The sequence below is a fragment of the Eucyclogobius newberryi genome, unplaced genomic scaffold (assembly GCF_026437365.1).
Source record: "Eucyclogobius newberryi isolate DKJ021-1_F unplaced genomic scaffold, fEucNew1.0.hap1 SCAF_16, whole genome shotgun sequence".
Taxonomy (NCBI): Eukaryota; Metazoa; Chordata; class Actinopteri; order Gobiiformes; family Gobiidae; genus Eucyclogobius; species Eucyclogobius newberryi.
In genome coordinates, this window is record NW_027315790.1 from 32121907 (window position 1) to 32135889 (window position 13983).

Genomic DNA, 13983 nt, shown 5'->3' on the forward strand with positions numbered 1-13983 from the left:
ACCTCTCCCTCCATCTCCTCCACCTCTCCCTCCATCTCCTCCACCTCTCCCTCCACCTCTCCCTCCATCTCCTCCACCTCTCCCTCCATCTCCTCCACCTCTCCCTCCATCTCCTCCACCTCTCCCTCCACCTCTCCCTCCATCTCCTCCACCTCTCCCTCCATCTCCTCCACCTCTCCCTCCACCTCTCCCTCCATCTCCTCCACCTCTCCCTCCATCTCCTCCACCTCTCCCTCCATCTCCTCCACCTCTCCCTCCATCTCCTCCACCTCTCCCTCCATCTCCTCCACCTCTCCCTCCATCTCCTCCACCTCTCCCTCCATCTCCTCCACCTCTCCCTCCATCTCCTCCACCTCTCCCTCCATCTCCTCCACCTCTCCCTCCATCTCCCTCACTTCTCCCTCCATCTCCTCCATCACACTCTCCTTTCCATCTCTCCAACTCTCCAGGACTACACCAAGATTAAACCAGGACTAACCAGGATTAAAGCAGGACTAATCTGGGCGAATCAGGGCTCATCTGGGACGGGGATGAGTCCGTCTACAGGAGGTGGAGCGGCTGGTGCAGAGGTAACAACCTGGAGTGCAACGTCCAGAAAACAGTGGAGATGATCGTGGATTTCAGGAATGTCACTGCCCCCCAGCCCTCCCCCCAGCTCCCCCCTCACTATCTCAGACCCCCCCATCTCCACTGTGGACTCCCTCCTCTTCCTCTGCACCACCATCACCCGGGACCTCAAGTGGAGCCACCATCAGCTCCTCATCAAGAAGGCCCAGCAGAGGATGTACTTCCTGCGGCAGCTGAGGAAAGCCAATCTGACAGTAGAGATGATGGTGCAGTTCTACACGGACATCATTGAGTCCATTCTCACCTCCTCCATCACCTCCTCCATCACCTCCTCCATCATTTCCTCCATAACCTCCTCCATCACCTTCTCCATCACCGTGTGGTACGCTGGAGGCACAGCCAGAGACAAACAGAGACTACAGCGCATTGTGCTCTGCTGAGAAGGTGAGCGGCTGCAGACTTCCATCTCTGGATCACAGCTGACCCTTCTCACCATGGACATGGACTATTTGAGCCACACCCCTCAGGCAGGAGGCCTCTCCCCTCAAGCAGGCGGCCACTCTCCTCAGGCAGGAGGCCACTCCCCTCCAGCAGGAAGCCACTCCCCTCAGGCAGGAGGCCACTCCCCTCAGGCAGGAGGCCACTCCCTATCCGGACCAGAACCTCCTGGTTCTGCTCCTGCCACTTTAACCATTTCACCACTCACTGTCCACTTTCTGCATCACATGTAAACTCAACTGCACATTTGTGTACATATTAAGCCTTTTTAAAAAAAAATCTATAGCTTATTGTTATTCCATCCCATAGATTTAAATAGTTTCTCTTTTGACTTGTTCATTGTCCATTGTTTTATGTTGCACCGAATCACAAAGACAAGTTCCTATGTTTGTGAATTCTGTTTATTGACAATGGCAATAAACCATTTCTGATTCTGATTCTAAACCAGGACTAAACCAGGTGAAAACCAGGTCTAAAGCAGGTCTAAAGCCGGACCATCCTCTCTCACCTTGTGCGCTGCCAGTCGCTTGTGTATGAAGCCCATCTCGGTGAGGTACTTCATCCCGGAGGCGACTCCGCTGAGCAGATCCATCAGCTGGATGACGCTCAGCTGCCCCTCGTGTTTCTACAGTCAAAGCAGGTCAAACACACAAATACAAATAACGTCAGTGCAAAGAATATGAGAAGAAAATGGGATCCAAACAGATCCGCAGCTGTCGTGCGGCTCGCATTACGCCCAGTGAGCCACATCCTTTTATTAGGACAATAAAAATAAACAGGCAATTAATTTAAATGGTTATGGAGCTGCAGCAGTGGTTTAGAGCCACTGTAGCGCATTAAAGAAGGATCGCAGGAGGAAACAAGACTGGGACAGGAATAAAAGAGGCAAAACAAGGGCTAAACCAGGGATAAAACAGGGCTAAACAAGGGCTAAACCAGGACTAAACCAGGACTACGCAGGTCAGGTACACTTAAGACTGCTGAAGCTAAACCATGTCTAACTCAACTTCAAACCAGAATAAACGAGGACTAAATCGAGGCCACGACCCCCAACATTTAACGATTCTGGCCGTTGCTGAACTTACCCTGAGGAAAGAGTCCAAGGAGCCGTTGGACATGCTCTCCTGCACGATCATCATGGTGTTACCTGCAAACACACAACCAGACACACACACACACACACACACACACACAGCGTAAATATTCGAGGTTTGGAAAAACACACTGCAGAGAGAAACAGGAGCATGTGGCTCTGAGGCGATGGCCATTACGGTCCAGTCATCCATCATCACTGAGAGGAGACGGAGCCAGACCCGCTCGCCAATCCGCTCACCGCCCACTCGCCAGCCCGCTCGCCAATCCGCTCACCGCCCACTCGCCAACCCGCTCGCCAATCCGCTCACCGCCCGCTTGCCACCCGCTCGCCAGCCCACTCGCCAACCCGCTCGCCGCCCCCTCGCCGCCCCCTCGCCGCCCCCTCGCCGCCCGCTCGCCGCCCCCTCGCCGCCCACTCGCCGCCCGCTCGCCGCCCGCTCGCCGCCCACTCCGATCATGCAACGTTCTCAGACATTTGGCCTGTTTGACCACTGTATTTGGTACGATTTAACTCCTGAAGTCTGTGTTTGTGTTAGCGACAGCTCCTCTACTTTAAAATGACCGGCTTGTTTTCGAGGTGAGCTAGCCTATTGCTAGCGCACGTTCCCTCGGACGCGCTCGCGTGGTCCTAGGGCGCTCGGGAGTCAGTTTCCATGCATGTGCTTTCTTATCTCGGAAACACAGGGTTTTGATATCGCCGACAATAAAATCCACTCTTTCGCAGAGTTTAACAGAGCTAACGGTAAGCGCGGTAGCCGCTTCCTCAAAAGCTAAGCGTGACTTGGATTTTGGTCGTAGCGTTTCTGTGAAGGACAAACGTTTACGACAAATCAGCCTCAGTGACATGAGGCGCGGGGAAATCATGCGGCGGCTTCTTTTTCACTCAAGCTCCTGACTTCTTTTCCCCGACTTGCGTGAATGTTCGTCTTTGTTTGCCCGACTCTGAGAACAAATGTTTGGAGTCTTGACGGACGTTGTTGGCGTCCTGCACTCGCTGGATAGTGGGTGATAAACAGTGGCTCTTCTACATTGAAATGAAAGTACTTTAACTGTCCATCGTGAAAAACCTTGCTGCATCTCAATAATCTCAATATGTCGTCGTCATCGTCGCTCTTTAACCCACAAAACTCCACCCGCTCTCTCAGTTACAGCCTCGTCCTCCACCTCTTCCCTCGTCCTTATCTTCTTCCCTCGTTCTTCCTCCTCGTCTTCCCTTGTCCTCTTCTCTCGTCCTCGTCCTCTTCCCTCGTCCTCTTCCCTCGTCCTCTTCCCTCGTTTGTCCTCCTCGTCTTCCCTCGTCCTCTTCTCTCGTCCTCCTCCTCTTCCCTCATCTCCCTCTCTTCCCTCGTCCTCTTCTCTCGTCCTCCTCCTCTTCCCTCGTCCTCCTCTTCTTCCCTCCTCTTCCCTCTTCTCCTCTCGTCCTCCTCGTCCCTTGCCCTCCTCCTCTTCCCTCCTCCTCTTCCCTCGTCCTCATCCTCTTCCCTCGTCCTCCTCTTCCCTCGTCCTCCTTCTCTTCCCTCGTCCTCCTCCTCTTCCCTCGTCCTCCTCCTCTTCCCTCGTCCTCCTCCTCTTCCCTCGTCCTCCTCTTCCCTCGTCCTCATCCTCTTCCCTTGTCCTCGTCTTCTTCCCTCCTCCTCTTCCCTCTTCCTCCTCCTCTTCCCTCGTCCACTTCCCTCCTCCTCCTCCTCTTCCTCTTCCCTCGTCCTCTTCCCTCCTCCTCCTCTTCCCTCCTCCTCCTCTTCCTCTTCCCTCGTCCTCTTCCCTCCTCCTCCTCTTCCCTCCTCCTCCTCTTCCCTCCACCTCCTCTGTTCCCCTCTCCCGGCACGAGCCCGGCTCCGGTCCAGCCCTGGCCAGACTGCGGCAATGAATTACGAGGAGGCCGAGTCGGTTGGGGTTGAACGGCCGCCAGACACGTAACCGACTTAATGCCGAAAATTAGCCGCCGGCGATTCGTTTTTCGCGGCGATGATGGAGGATCCGCGGTCGCGCTTCACGGCCGGAGCTTTTAGAGACAGTTAGAGCGAGCGTTAGTTCATAATTCAGGGGCGGAGAGCGAGTTTATGGGAGGAAAGTGTCCACGGCCCACGTATTATATTCTGCACCGTAAGATATCGAGTGGTTGATAAAGAAACAGACGCTGCAAACGTGTCGTACAAAAATGACTCGAATACCAAAATCTTACGAGTGCGATAGCGTTCTTTCCTGTTTTGAGATTGCAGCGCGCAGACTCAAAATGCTAAAGCAGCAAAGCAAAACAAAGCTAGCTACTTAGAAGACGTACAGTTCCAGTAGGTGGCGGTAAACGCACCACTAAACGCCATTAAAAGTAACACAACAGAACAAAGCTAGCGAACTCGTGTTAAGATTGAAAATATGACGTTATATTATGCGTCCAACATTAACCAAACAAATTTATTGCATAAATGGACGTGAACTTGGAATAGTAATAGTTTTGTGTGTGAATTGAAGAGCGTAATTCAGGTATGATTTGGATTTGATTAAATAAGAAAACATTTGTAATGTTCGGGCGACTGCTCTTACTCTGCACGTGTCAAAGTGCTCAAAGACCGGGTCAAAAATGTGCCCATAATGTTGTTGTGCGGACATTCGGCAGCAGCGTGGATGAGGCTCACGGTCGTCGCCGGAGGACCCACAGGTGCGCCGGAGCAGAAGGTTCACACGAGGAGCCCGAGTCCACCAGACGCAGCGAAAGTGAGAGACGCTGCCCCCGCTGGGCCCAGAGGACCAATTACGGCGCTGACACATCTGCCGGGACACACACGCCACCGCACGACTTTTAAGTATCTGAAGCTGACGTTCACCGCGTGCAAGAGCAGCTGAACGGACGGTCTTCAAAAGAGTTTGTGCTCCAGGTTTCTTCTGCCGTCGTTGAGCGATCGTCTCGGCGGCTAAATTTAATCCATTTGATGCTTTTGTTTCTGATCGGATCTATGGATGTTGAGATGACCAATTTCTAGCGTCCGTCTGTGAGAGTCAGATCTCTCCTTCACTCTGGAACTCCTCCAGGTTTATACTTTTTCCCAAGGTTTTTTTTTTGTTGTTTTTCCCGGCCGAGAAGGAGGGTCTAAGGACAGAAGGAGGGTCTAAGGACAGAGGAGGGTCTAAGGACAGAAGGAGGGTCTAAGGACAGAGGAGGGTGTAAGGACAGAAGGAGGGTCTAAGGACAGAAGGAGGGTCTAAGGACAGAGGACTCTGGGACATCGCCCCCTCGTCCCCACGGACATTGTTTAATCCGTTTTTCACTGTCGCCCTCAGAGTTAACCGATTTTTTGGGCGTTACAACAATAAATTGAATTGAAATGTGTTGAAATTACTGTGGGAAAAAAACGTCACAATTCAAGGATTATTCACGATTATCGAGACTGTGACCAAACAGTGAAATCTTACATTTTCTTTCGTTCCCGTGGTCTGAAATGTGACTGCTCCTCAAGTTTGTGAGCGGTTTTATGGAATTTAACGTTCGAAAAGTCAAAATAAAGTACAATGTGGCAAAATGAGCCAGATTAAAAAAGTTATTTACATGTGGGACAATAAAGGAATATCTTATTTAGGTGTATTTTTTGGGCGTTAGATTGAACTAAAAGATTTGAATTTGCTTCACAAACGGTCATGATTATTATTTTTGATAATCCTGCGACCTGAATAACCACAATTATCGATTAAACTAACAATCTTGACGTCCTTTATCATATCTCTCCACGTTTTTCCAGCTCGTCTCCTCAGGCCGTTGTGTCCAAACGCATCCAAACCGAAAATCTCCTCTTCTTTTTTCAGTTGCCAGGTTTCAGTTATGGTTTTTATCCAATCCACTTCATTTTAATAAACCGAAACATTGCCAAAGTCGCTGCATGCAAAACGTTAAACACACTTGCTCGACCAGTGCGCCAACAATTTTAAATAACGCTGAAAAGGCTGTATTTTCTCCACTTTCTATCATCAAATTCCACACATTTTACAGCACTTCAAACGACAGTGTCTTTGGCGTAAAGGTCAAAGACACAAAAGGAAGTAAATCGATGGCGCGACTCTTTGGTTTTGACAAAATGAGACTTTTCCGTTTCGGCTTCTACAACGTGACGGTGAAGGCGGCGGGACCGGGACCTCTGCCGTCGTCCGCGGTAACCTCCCCTCCTCGTTCCCTTACGCGCTCTCCATCAGCGCGCTCCGTCTCTCCGCGGGACCTCAATTGCCATCTATCGACTGAGAGCGGCCCGCGGACGCGCTTTTACCGTTCCGTCGTCCCGCGTCGTCCCGCCCCCCCGATCGCTGCCGTTCTTTACCTCCTCCGACCCCGCCCCCCCCGTCAGAGCGGGCCGCATCGCAGAGGTCGAGACGCGCTGACTTTACGGGACGCACTCTCGTTTTGCAACCGAACGACAGGAGGGAAAGCTGGCTACATGCTTTTACCGTATTTTCTGGACTATAAGCTGCACCTTTTTTCATCGTTTTGGCCGGGGTGCGACTTATACTTATATTTATACTTATATACTTAAACTCCAGAACGACTTATATGTGATATTATTTGTTATTTTCACACTTTTCATACGCCAGTGCAACTTATATATGTTTTTTTCATCTATATTATGCATTTTTTGGCTGGTGCGACTTATAGTCCGGAAAATACGGTAATAAGGTTCCTTAAAACTAGTCAATACATGTTCAGTCAAAGTACTTCAGACCTTTCGTGCTCTACATGAGCCACGTGTTTATTGTATTTTGAATTACTGTGTTGAGCACTTTGTGAATTAATGTCCGTGAAAAGCACTATTCAATTAAAGTTTACCATATTTTCTGGACTATAAGTGGCACCTTTTTTCATAGTTTTGGTCGGGGTGCGACTTACACTTATATTTATACTTATATACTTATACTCCAGTGCGACTTATATGTTTTTTCATCTCTATTATGCATTTTTTGGCTGGTGCGACTTATAGTCCAGTGCGACTTATACTCCGGAAAATACGGTTCTTACTTGTGAACAAATAATTAGGGCTTATTAATGTATCATAAACAGAAAAAATGTGATTTATTTCTTGCGTTGTGTTGGGTTTATCGTGTCAGTGGCATGAAGTAATGTCAATATAATAGTTTTCAGTGAGTCCAAATGTCTCATCGTGAACCCCTGCTCCCCCCCGGCTCCTCCCCACCTGACTTACCGCTGGTGATGACGCCCTCCAGCCGGATGATGTTGGCGTGGTCGAACTGGCCAAGGATCCCCGCCTCGCTGAGGAAGGACCGCCTCTGCTTGTCCGAGCAGCCGGCCCGCAGCGTCTTGATGGCCACGGGAAGCTCGCGTTTGCTGGGCAGCTTCAGGCAGCCGCGGCACACCTCGCCAAAGTCGCCTGCAGGGGGCGACAAACACGCGCCGGAGTCACGCCGCGTTCAGTCGCGCGGCGGTCGGTTCGATCGCGTCGACACTTGAACATGAATAGCTAATAAGTCAGTTTTGAGAAGGTTATTTTGATGAATTTAATGCGTCAGTAAATATGCAAATCAAGTATTTAGTGGAAAAAGGGGCGGATCAGATAATGTTGCTCGTCTTTGTTTAATGTTGCGTAACGTCGTGACTCTGTTCACGCCTTCTGTAAAACGCATACGAAATAAACAAATAAAATAATCAGGACTCTTTTGAAAACGTCACATCGTTTTCGTGCGCGTTTATTTGCCAACGGGAAAATTATACCAACTTCAGCAGCAGATTTCTCTATTCGACAAAAAAATTTCTTATATTTATACATCAAAACGACCACGCCCACTTCCATCCACATCAGTATTCTACAGTCACAAGTTGCACATGTGTTTCCATGGAGATGATTCTGAGATACCTACTCTACATACTTTTACTAAAGCACAGTACTTTTACTTTTGTACTTTGTTACTTCCCAGGACCCCCGTCTCACCCGTCTCACCCTCAGCAGTGACTTGTCTCTCACCCGTGTGCACGATGCGCTCGATCTTGATGCTGGAGTTGTCCAGTTCTTTGGCAAAGGCGTGCACGGCCTGCAGCAGGTCCTCACACGTCTCTGGGTCGATGTACGTCCTCCGAGTGGGAATCTTAACTGCAAAACACACACACACACACACACCGAAACAGGCAAAACAAAAGTACAAAGATTCAAAAATGCGAGACGGGGCGGTTCACAGCGACTCCATCTCATTCTACGGGTCACTGGAGAACGCCGGGATTATTATAGCTGCTGGTGCGCTCACACTTTACGGCTCGGGAGATTTATTTTGACAAAAGCGGAGATGCTTTTGTGTGTTTTGTGTGTGTGTTTTATGTGTGTGTTTTGTGTGTGTGTTTTGTGTGTGTGTTTCATGTGTGTGTTTTGTGTGTGTGTTTTGTGTGTGTGTTTTGTGTGTGTTGTTGCTGTCACACCGGCAAACCTGCAGAACTCTATCTCTGCAGTGAAACGACACAAAAGAACACTGGAGCGACATCATCAGATCCAGACGGCGAGCGACTGTTCGGAGGCTTCGGCGCTTGTCCTCGAGCAAGACACTTCACCCGCTCTCCACCCATTGTCGCGCGTCTTAATTAAACAACTGGCACTCGTTCTCAGCGCCCATGAAGAGGCGGATGAAGTGTCGGGAGGATTGTGACGAGACGACAATTACAATCATCTTAATTAATGAGTGGAGTCCGCGAGAACGAGACCAAGACCACATTTAGAAGGAGAAAAAACGGCGTTCGATTTGCGATTCAGGCTTCGTTTTGGTTTTATTTGTGTTTTTTGTTTCTGTCTGGCAACGCGACGAGGTCTTGTGGCATGAGATCTAACGTGTTTCGATAACCGTTATCGTTCACCGGACCATAGAGACTCCCCAAAACCACCGGCCCGCGGGCCAAAACCGGGCCGCGGGACTGGGTCCAAGAGGCAAAAGTTGGATGTTGAAATGTACTTTCTTTTTTGTTTTACGTGTGTTTTACTATGGAAATGTAGAGCCAATGAACATTAAGTCAGTAATAAGACAATAGCTTCATATTTAGAAGGGTTTGTACTCATTTTACGGTGTAGTTAAAGGCCCCACCCCCTTCAAATGCAGCTCTAAAACACAATGACATCAGTTATACACCTTATTTGTACATATTCGACATCCACAGTCACAATTTTTTTACATTTATTTAGATAAAAGTGCATTTAAAAAGTCTCATCGTACAAACTAAATGATTTTTTGACCAATCGCTAACTCATAATATTGAAAATAAGTGAATAAATAATCATCATAATGTCAGTTTGCAGAGAATAAGGATCATCTTTGGAGAGTTAAAGCTGCATAACTTTTCTGATGAGCTTATCGCCCCTTGAAATAAAGACTAGACTAAATTTACACTGAACGTCTCTAAGATTGTGGCAGCACCTGGTCAGATTACAGGTCAGATCCGTGGAGAGGCAAGCTCTGAAGCTACAGTTCCCTCACACGTACTTGACTTTCCTCTCGACTGCACAGAGGCCAAAGTGGAAATAGAAATTACAGTTTTCGTGGTCTTTTCCCCTCGAGCCGCTGCTGAGCTTTGGGCCCTAATGTTGTGAGAAAATCGGGTCCAGAAAAATCAATAAAGTTCAGCCGAGGATCACAGGCGAGAGACGCTGGACCTCTGCTCCTTCTGGACTTTCTGGACATTCTGGACCTTATACAGCGTTTACTGGACACTTCATTAATTCATTTGATTCATTTATACAGGGAAAAGCCAATGAGAAACGTACTCTTTTTCACCCCGTTAAAACATAGATTAAACAACAGGATACTAAAACACAAATAAAACTAAAATAATTTGGGCAAACCAAGAAAAGTTACGTAATGCAGCTTTAATGACAAAAAAATAAAAAATAAAGTGCTGCTAACGTCAATGAAAAAGAAAAGCCAAATAGAAATGAATATATCCTTGTAATAAATGACTACTGACACTTTGGATGTCAAGATTATTCGTTTAATCGATAATCTTGATTATTCAGGTCACAATATAATCGTAAAGACTAAAAATTGTGACAGTTTTAGGAGGAATGTATAGAAAAGCGAATTTTTTTAAACTAAATTAAGTATTTTTGGGGTTAAATTAAGAGAAATCTGAAGATTTTAGAAGCAAAATGAATTTCTTTCTGCTAAGCATTTCTTCAAAATCTAATTTTTTTATCTTACCGTTTATGTCAAATTTATCATTCATAAAGTTTGATTTGATAAAGCAGCTCACGTATTGAGGAGCGATAAATGTGTTCAGGAAACAAGAAGGAAAGAAAATGAAGGATTTTATTGTTGTTTTGGTCGTGACGTCAATAATCGCGAATAATCGTAAAATCGCGACGTTTCTCCTCTCGACAATCCTTACGCCGACATTCAAAACCGTGACATCCGGACTCGCCGCCGAAACAACATTGAGCCTGGCAACGCGGCTCTGAAACGGCACAAAGGAGCTCAGACGACCAGTTCGGGCTAAGATTTTGCTTGCGTCGTTTCGCTCGCTCCGTCTCGGCCGCTCTGCTTTTCGTGCATCTTTCCTCTCGCCATTGTTCGCCTCGTCTTTAGCACGTGCGTGGCAGAGATAGCGGGCTAAGGAAACACATCCCCGAGAAGGTGCGCTGCGGCGAGGCCTCAGATCCACCGACTCGCCGCTTTGATCCGGCCCTCAGGAATTCGCAAGGTCGACGACACAAAACAAGACGGGGCGAGCGCAGGACGAGAATGCTAAAGCGCCCGGGCCTTTTGTGAGCATGTTTAATGGGAATCCGACACGGCGCCGAGCCAAGTGCTTAGAATGCGTCCCGAGTATTTACGAGGCTTCAGTTAATAATAATAATAATAATAAATTGTAGTAATAAAAAAAACGCGGCGCGAATGGTGCACATTGTAGTTTGCAAATTGGGAAAACATTTTTCAATAATCCCACTGCAGCAGACGCAATTGTGAGCCTAAACACGTAAGAACCAAGCGCCTTAGTTTGTTTGGCACTTTCCAAAGCGTCGCAGAGTAGTTCATATTTAAGGACACGACGGCAGAGGTTTTCACCAACAATTTGCATCACATTTGTTAGTAACTCTCACTCCGAGGAGAAGGAGAAGCTGCGAACAGAAGCAACACTTTGGGGACGTTTTTAGCTCTTCTCGCTCTGGCTCAGGCGTTCACTTTCTCATCAAAACCGGGACAAAGCGTGAACTAGAAAAGGACCGAACAGAGCCTCAAATCAAGACTAAAACGGGATCAATTTAGTTGTGTGAGCGTTTTTCTTTGACACAAAGATCCGCGAGGGACAAAACAATTCCAGTCAACCACTTTCAACCATGAACGATTCCTGTGACCGAATAGTACAAGAGAGAAGGAGGGTCAGGAGAGAGGAAGGAAACGAGAAGGAGGATCCAGAGCGAGAAAGGAGCTGAGAAGGAGGGTCAGGAGCAAAGAAGGAGATGAGAAGGATGATCTAGAGCTAGGAAGGAGAAGAGAAGGAGGATCTAGAACAAGAAAGGAGAAGAGAAGGAGGATCTACAGCGAGGAAGGAGAAGAAAAGGAGGAACTAGAGCCAGGAAAGAGACAAGAAGGAGGGTCAGGAGTGAGGAAGGAGACGAGAGGGAGGGTCAGGAGTGAGGAAGGAGACGAGAAAGAGGGTCAGGAGCGAGGAAGGAGACGAGAAGGAGGGTCAGGAGCGAGGAAGGAGACGAGAAGGAGGGTCAAGAGTAAGGAAGGAGACGAGAGGAAGGGTCAGGAGAGAGGAAGAAGACGAGAAGGAGGATCTAGAGCAAGGAAGGAGACGAGAAGGAGTGTCAGGAGAGAGGAAGGAGACGAGAAGGTGGGTCAGGAGAGAGGAAGGAGACGAGAAGGAGGATCTAGAGCAAGAAAGGAGACGAGAAGGAGTGTCAGGAGTGCAGAAAGAGACGTGAAGGAGGGTTATAACTTGTATTATTATTATTATTTTTTTTTTTTTACATATATTTTTCCTTCTTTCTCTCTTTCTTTTCACAGGTCAGTTCGTTTGATGTTCACATTTGTTCTTTTATCTATAGTTAATGACTTATCTGATTACGTTCGTTATCAGACTCCCCCCCGACCGCGTAAAACGTTCCCGCCGCCGTTACCGTTAGCGACACGTTTGAGTCACTGACCGCGACATCGTGAGGCAGTTCCCTCCTCTGCCTCTCCACACTTCTCCCCGTTTGTCTCTATAAACCGCCGTTAACAACCGGCAAATAAACCCGTAATAACCACGCGCGGCGGAGGTGGCGGCGGACGACACTTTTCAATTAGGAACCCGCCGCCTCTGACCTCCGCCGTCGCTCTTCCAGGGAAAAGGCGCGGCGTTTTTCCCCCTCCCCCCGCAGTGGAAAAGCCTCAGAGAGAGTGAGATGTGATTACGGCTGAGGATCGACCGGCGCGAGCCCAGAGAGGAGCCTCATAACTGGGTATCGAGCGGTCTGCGGCGCCGGGCGTGTGGATGTGTGGATATGTACGCGAGATTATGACGAAGAGAGAGGCCGTTCTATTTAAGGCCGGAGCTAAGTGGACGATCGAAGGCCGGGCGTCGCCTCGTATTGGACGTTGAAGCGGCCACTGGGATCGCGGGGAACGAAGCGGCGTTTTTGGGCCGTGACGCGTCGATATCCGAGAGGGGAAATTGTCGAGCTGAAAGTGTCGGGACGCTTTCAGTAAAACTGCAATGTTTTGGTGCATGAATTTGTTGTTGTTGTTGTTGTTGTTGTTGTTGTTGTGTGTATTCTCGAGAAAAAAATATTTTTTGTTGGACTAGAAACCTTTCTGAAACATTTGGAAAACTGTTTTAGTTTCAACCGGAGCGTAAAATCCACAGTTTGCAGGTTAATGCGTGATCACTGCCAATTAATATGCAAATAGGAGACGATTAATATGCACACAACGACCATATTTACGCGGATGTGGGTCATTGTGATGCGTTTAATCAATTCAGATTAAATTTAGTTGAGGGTGATCTAAAAAACTGATTTATTTGTTTGCTGCGTTGTCTTTCCGCAGTCTCAGCCTCATTTATCGCTCCAGTCCGGCCCCTTTTTTCATCGATTTGGCCGGGGTGCGACTTATACTTATATTTATATACTTATACTCCGGAGCGACTTATATGTGATATTATTTATTATTTTCATATACTTGCATACTGCATTTATACTTTTGCATAATAGACTTATACTGCGACTTATACTCCGGTGCGACTTATACTCCGGGAAATACGGTAGCTTAACTTTAGATATTACTCAATTATATATATTTTCTAATTACGTTTGAAATGTTACAAATACTGGGCGGTGTAAAAAGTACAGTGTAAAACGTGTAAAACGTGTAAACGGGACCCCCAACCACCAGGCCGTGGCCCAAAACCGGGCCGCGGGCCACCTGTTTCCAGTCCCCAGAGGCAAACGTAACATAGGTTTTATGTGTTATAATTTTTTGTTTTTTAGTCTGTTGCTATGTCCCAATATTCTCTGTGTGTTTGACCATGAAAATATAGAGCCAATAAATCTAATAAACAGAAAACATAATTACTACAGTATTTTAACAGTTGCAGAAGAGTTTGTTCACATTTCACGCTGTTGTTACTGAAAATACGTACAACCTAGAATTATACTCAATCTGAACATGAGAACTTTTTTTTAGCACAATTTTAACGTTTTTTTTTAATTTTTTTTTTTTTATCAGCCTTTTACACAAAACTTGAATATGAATTAAACCGTTTAAAGACACGATCTGCATATGAGCTCTGTGCTGTGTTTTTGGTTTGGAAAGAGAGACGGTCGACTGGGACTTGTGCTGTTCTCAAGTTTTTATTATTAAATCACTAGAAAT

General features: G+C 47.4%; 1 protein-coding gene across 1 annotated transcript in view; it reads right to left on the reverse strand.

Annotated features, from left to right (window-relative positions):
• Window positions 1–13983, reverse strand: part of LOC140362203 (ephrin type-A receptor 7) — a 306144-nt gene that overhangs the window by 48110 nt on the left and 244051 nt on the right. Inside the window, exons 10-13 of the mRNA XM_072448279.1 lie at window positions 8115–8240; window positions 7338–7523; window positions 2151–2212; window positions 1574–1690 (exon numbers count right to left, since the gene is read on the reverse strand). Coding sequence (XP_072304380.1) covers window positions 1574–1690; window positions 2151–2212; window positions 7338–7523; window positions 8115–8240 — 491 coding nt within the window. The remainder of the gene's footprint in view (window positions 1–1573; window positions 1691–2150; window positions 2213–7337; window positions 7524–8114; window positions 8241–13983) is intronic.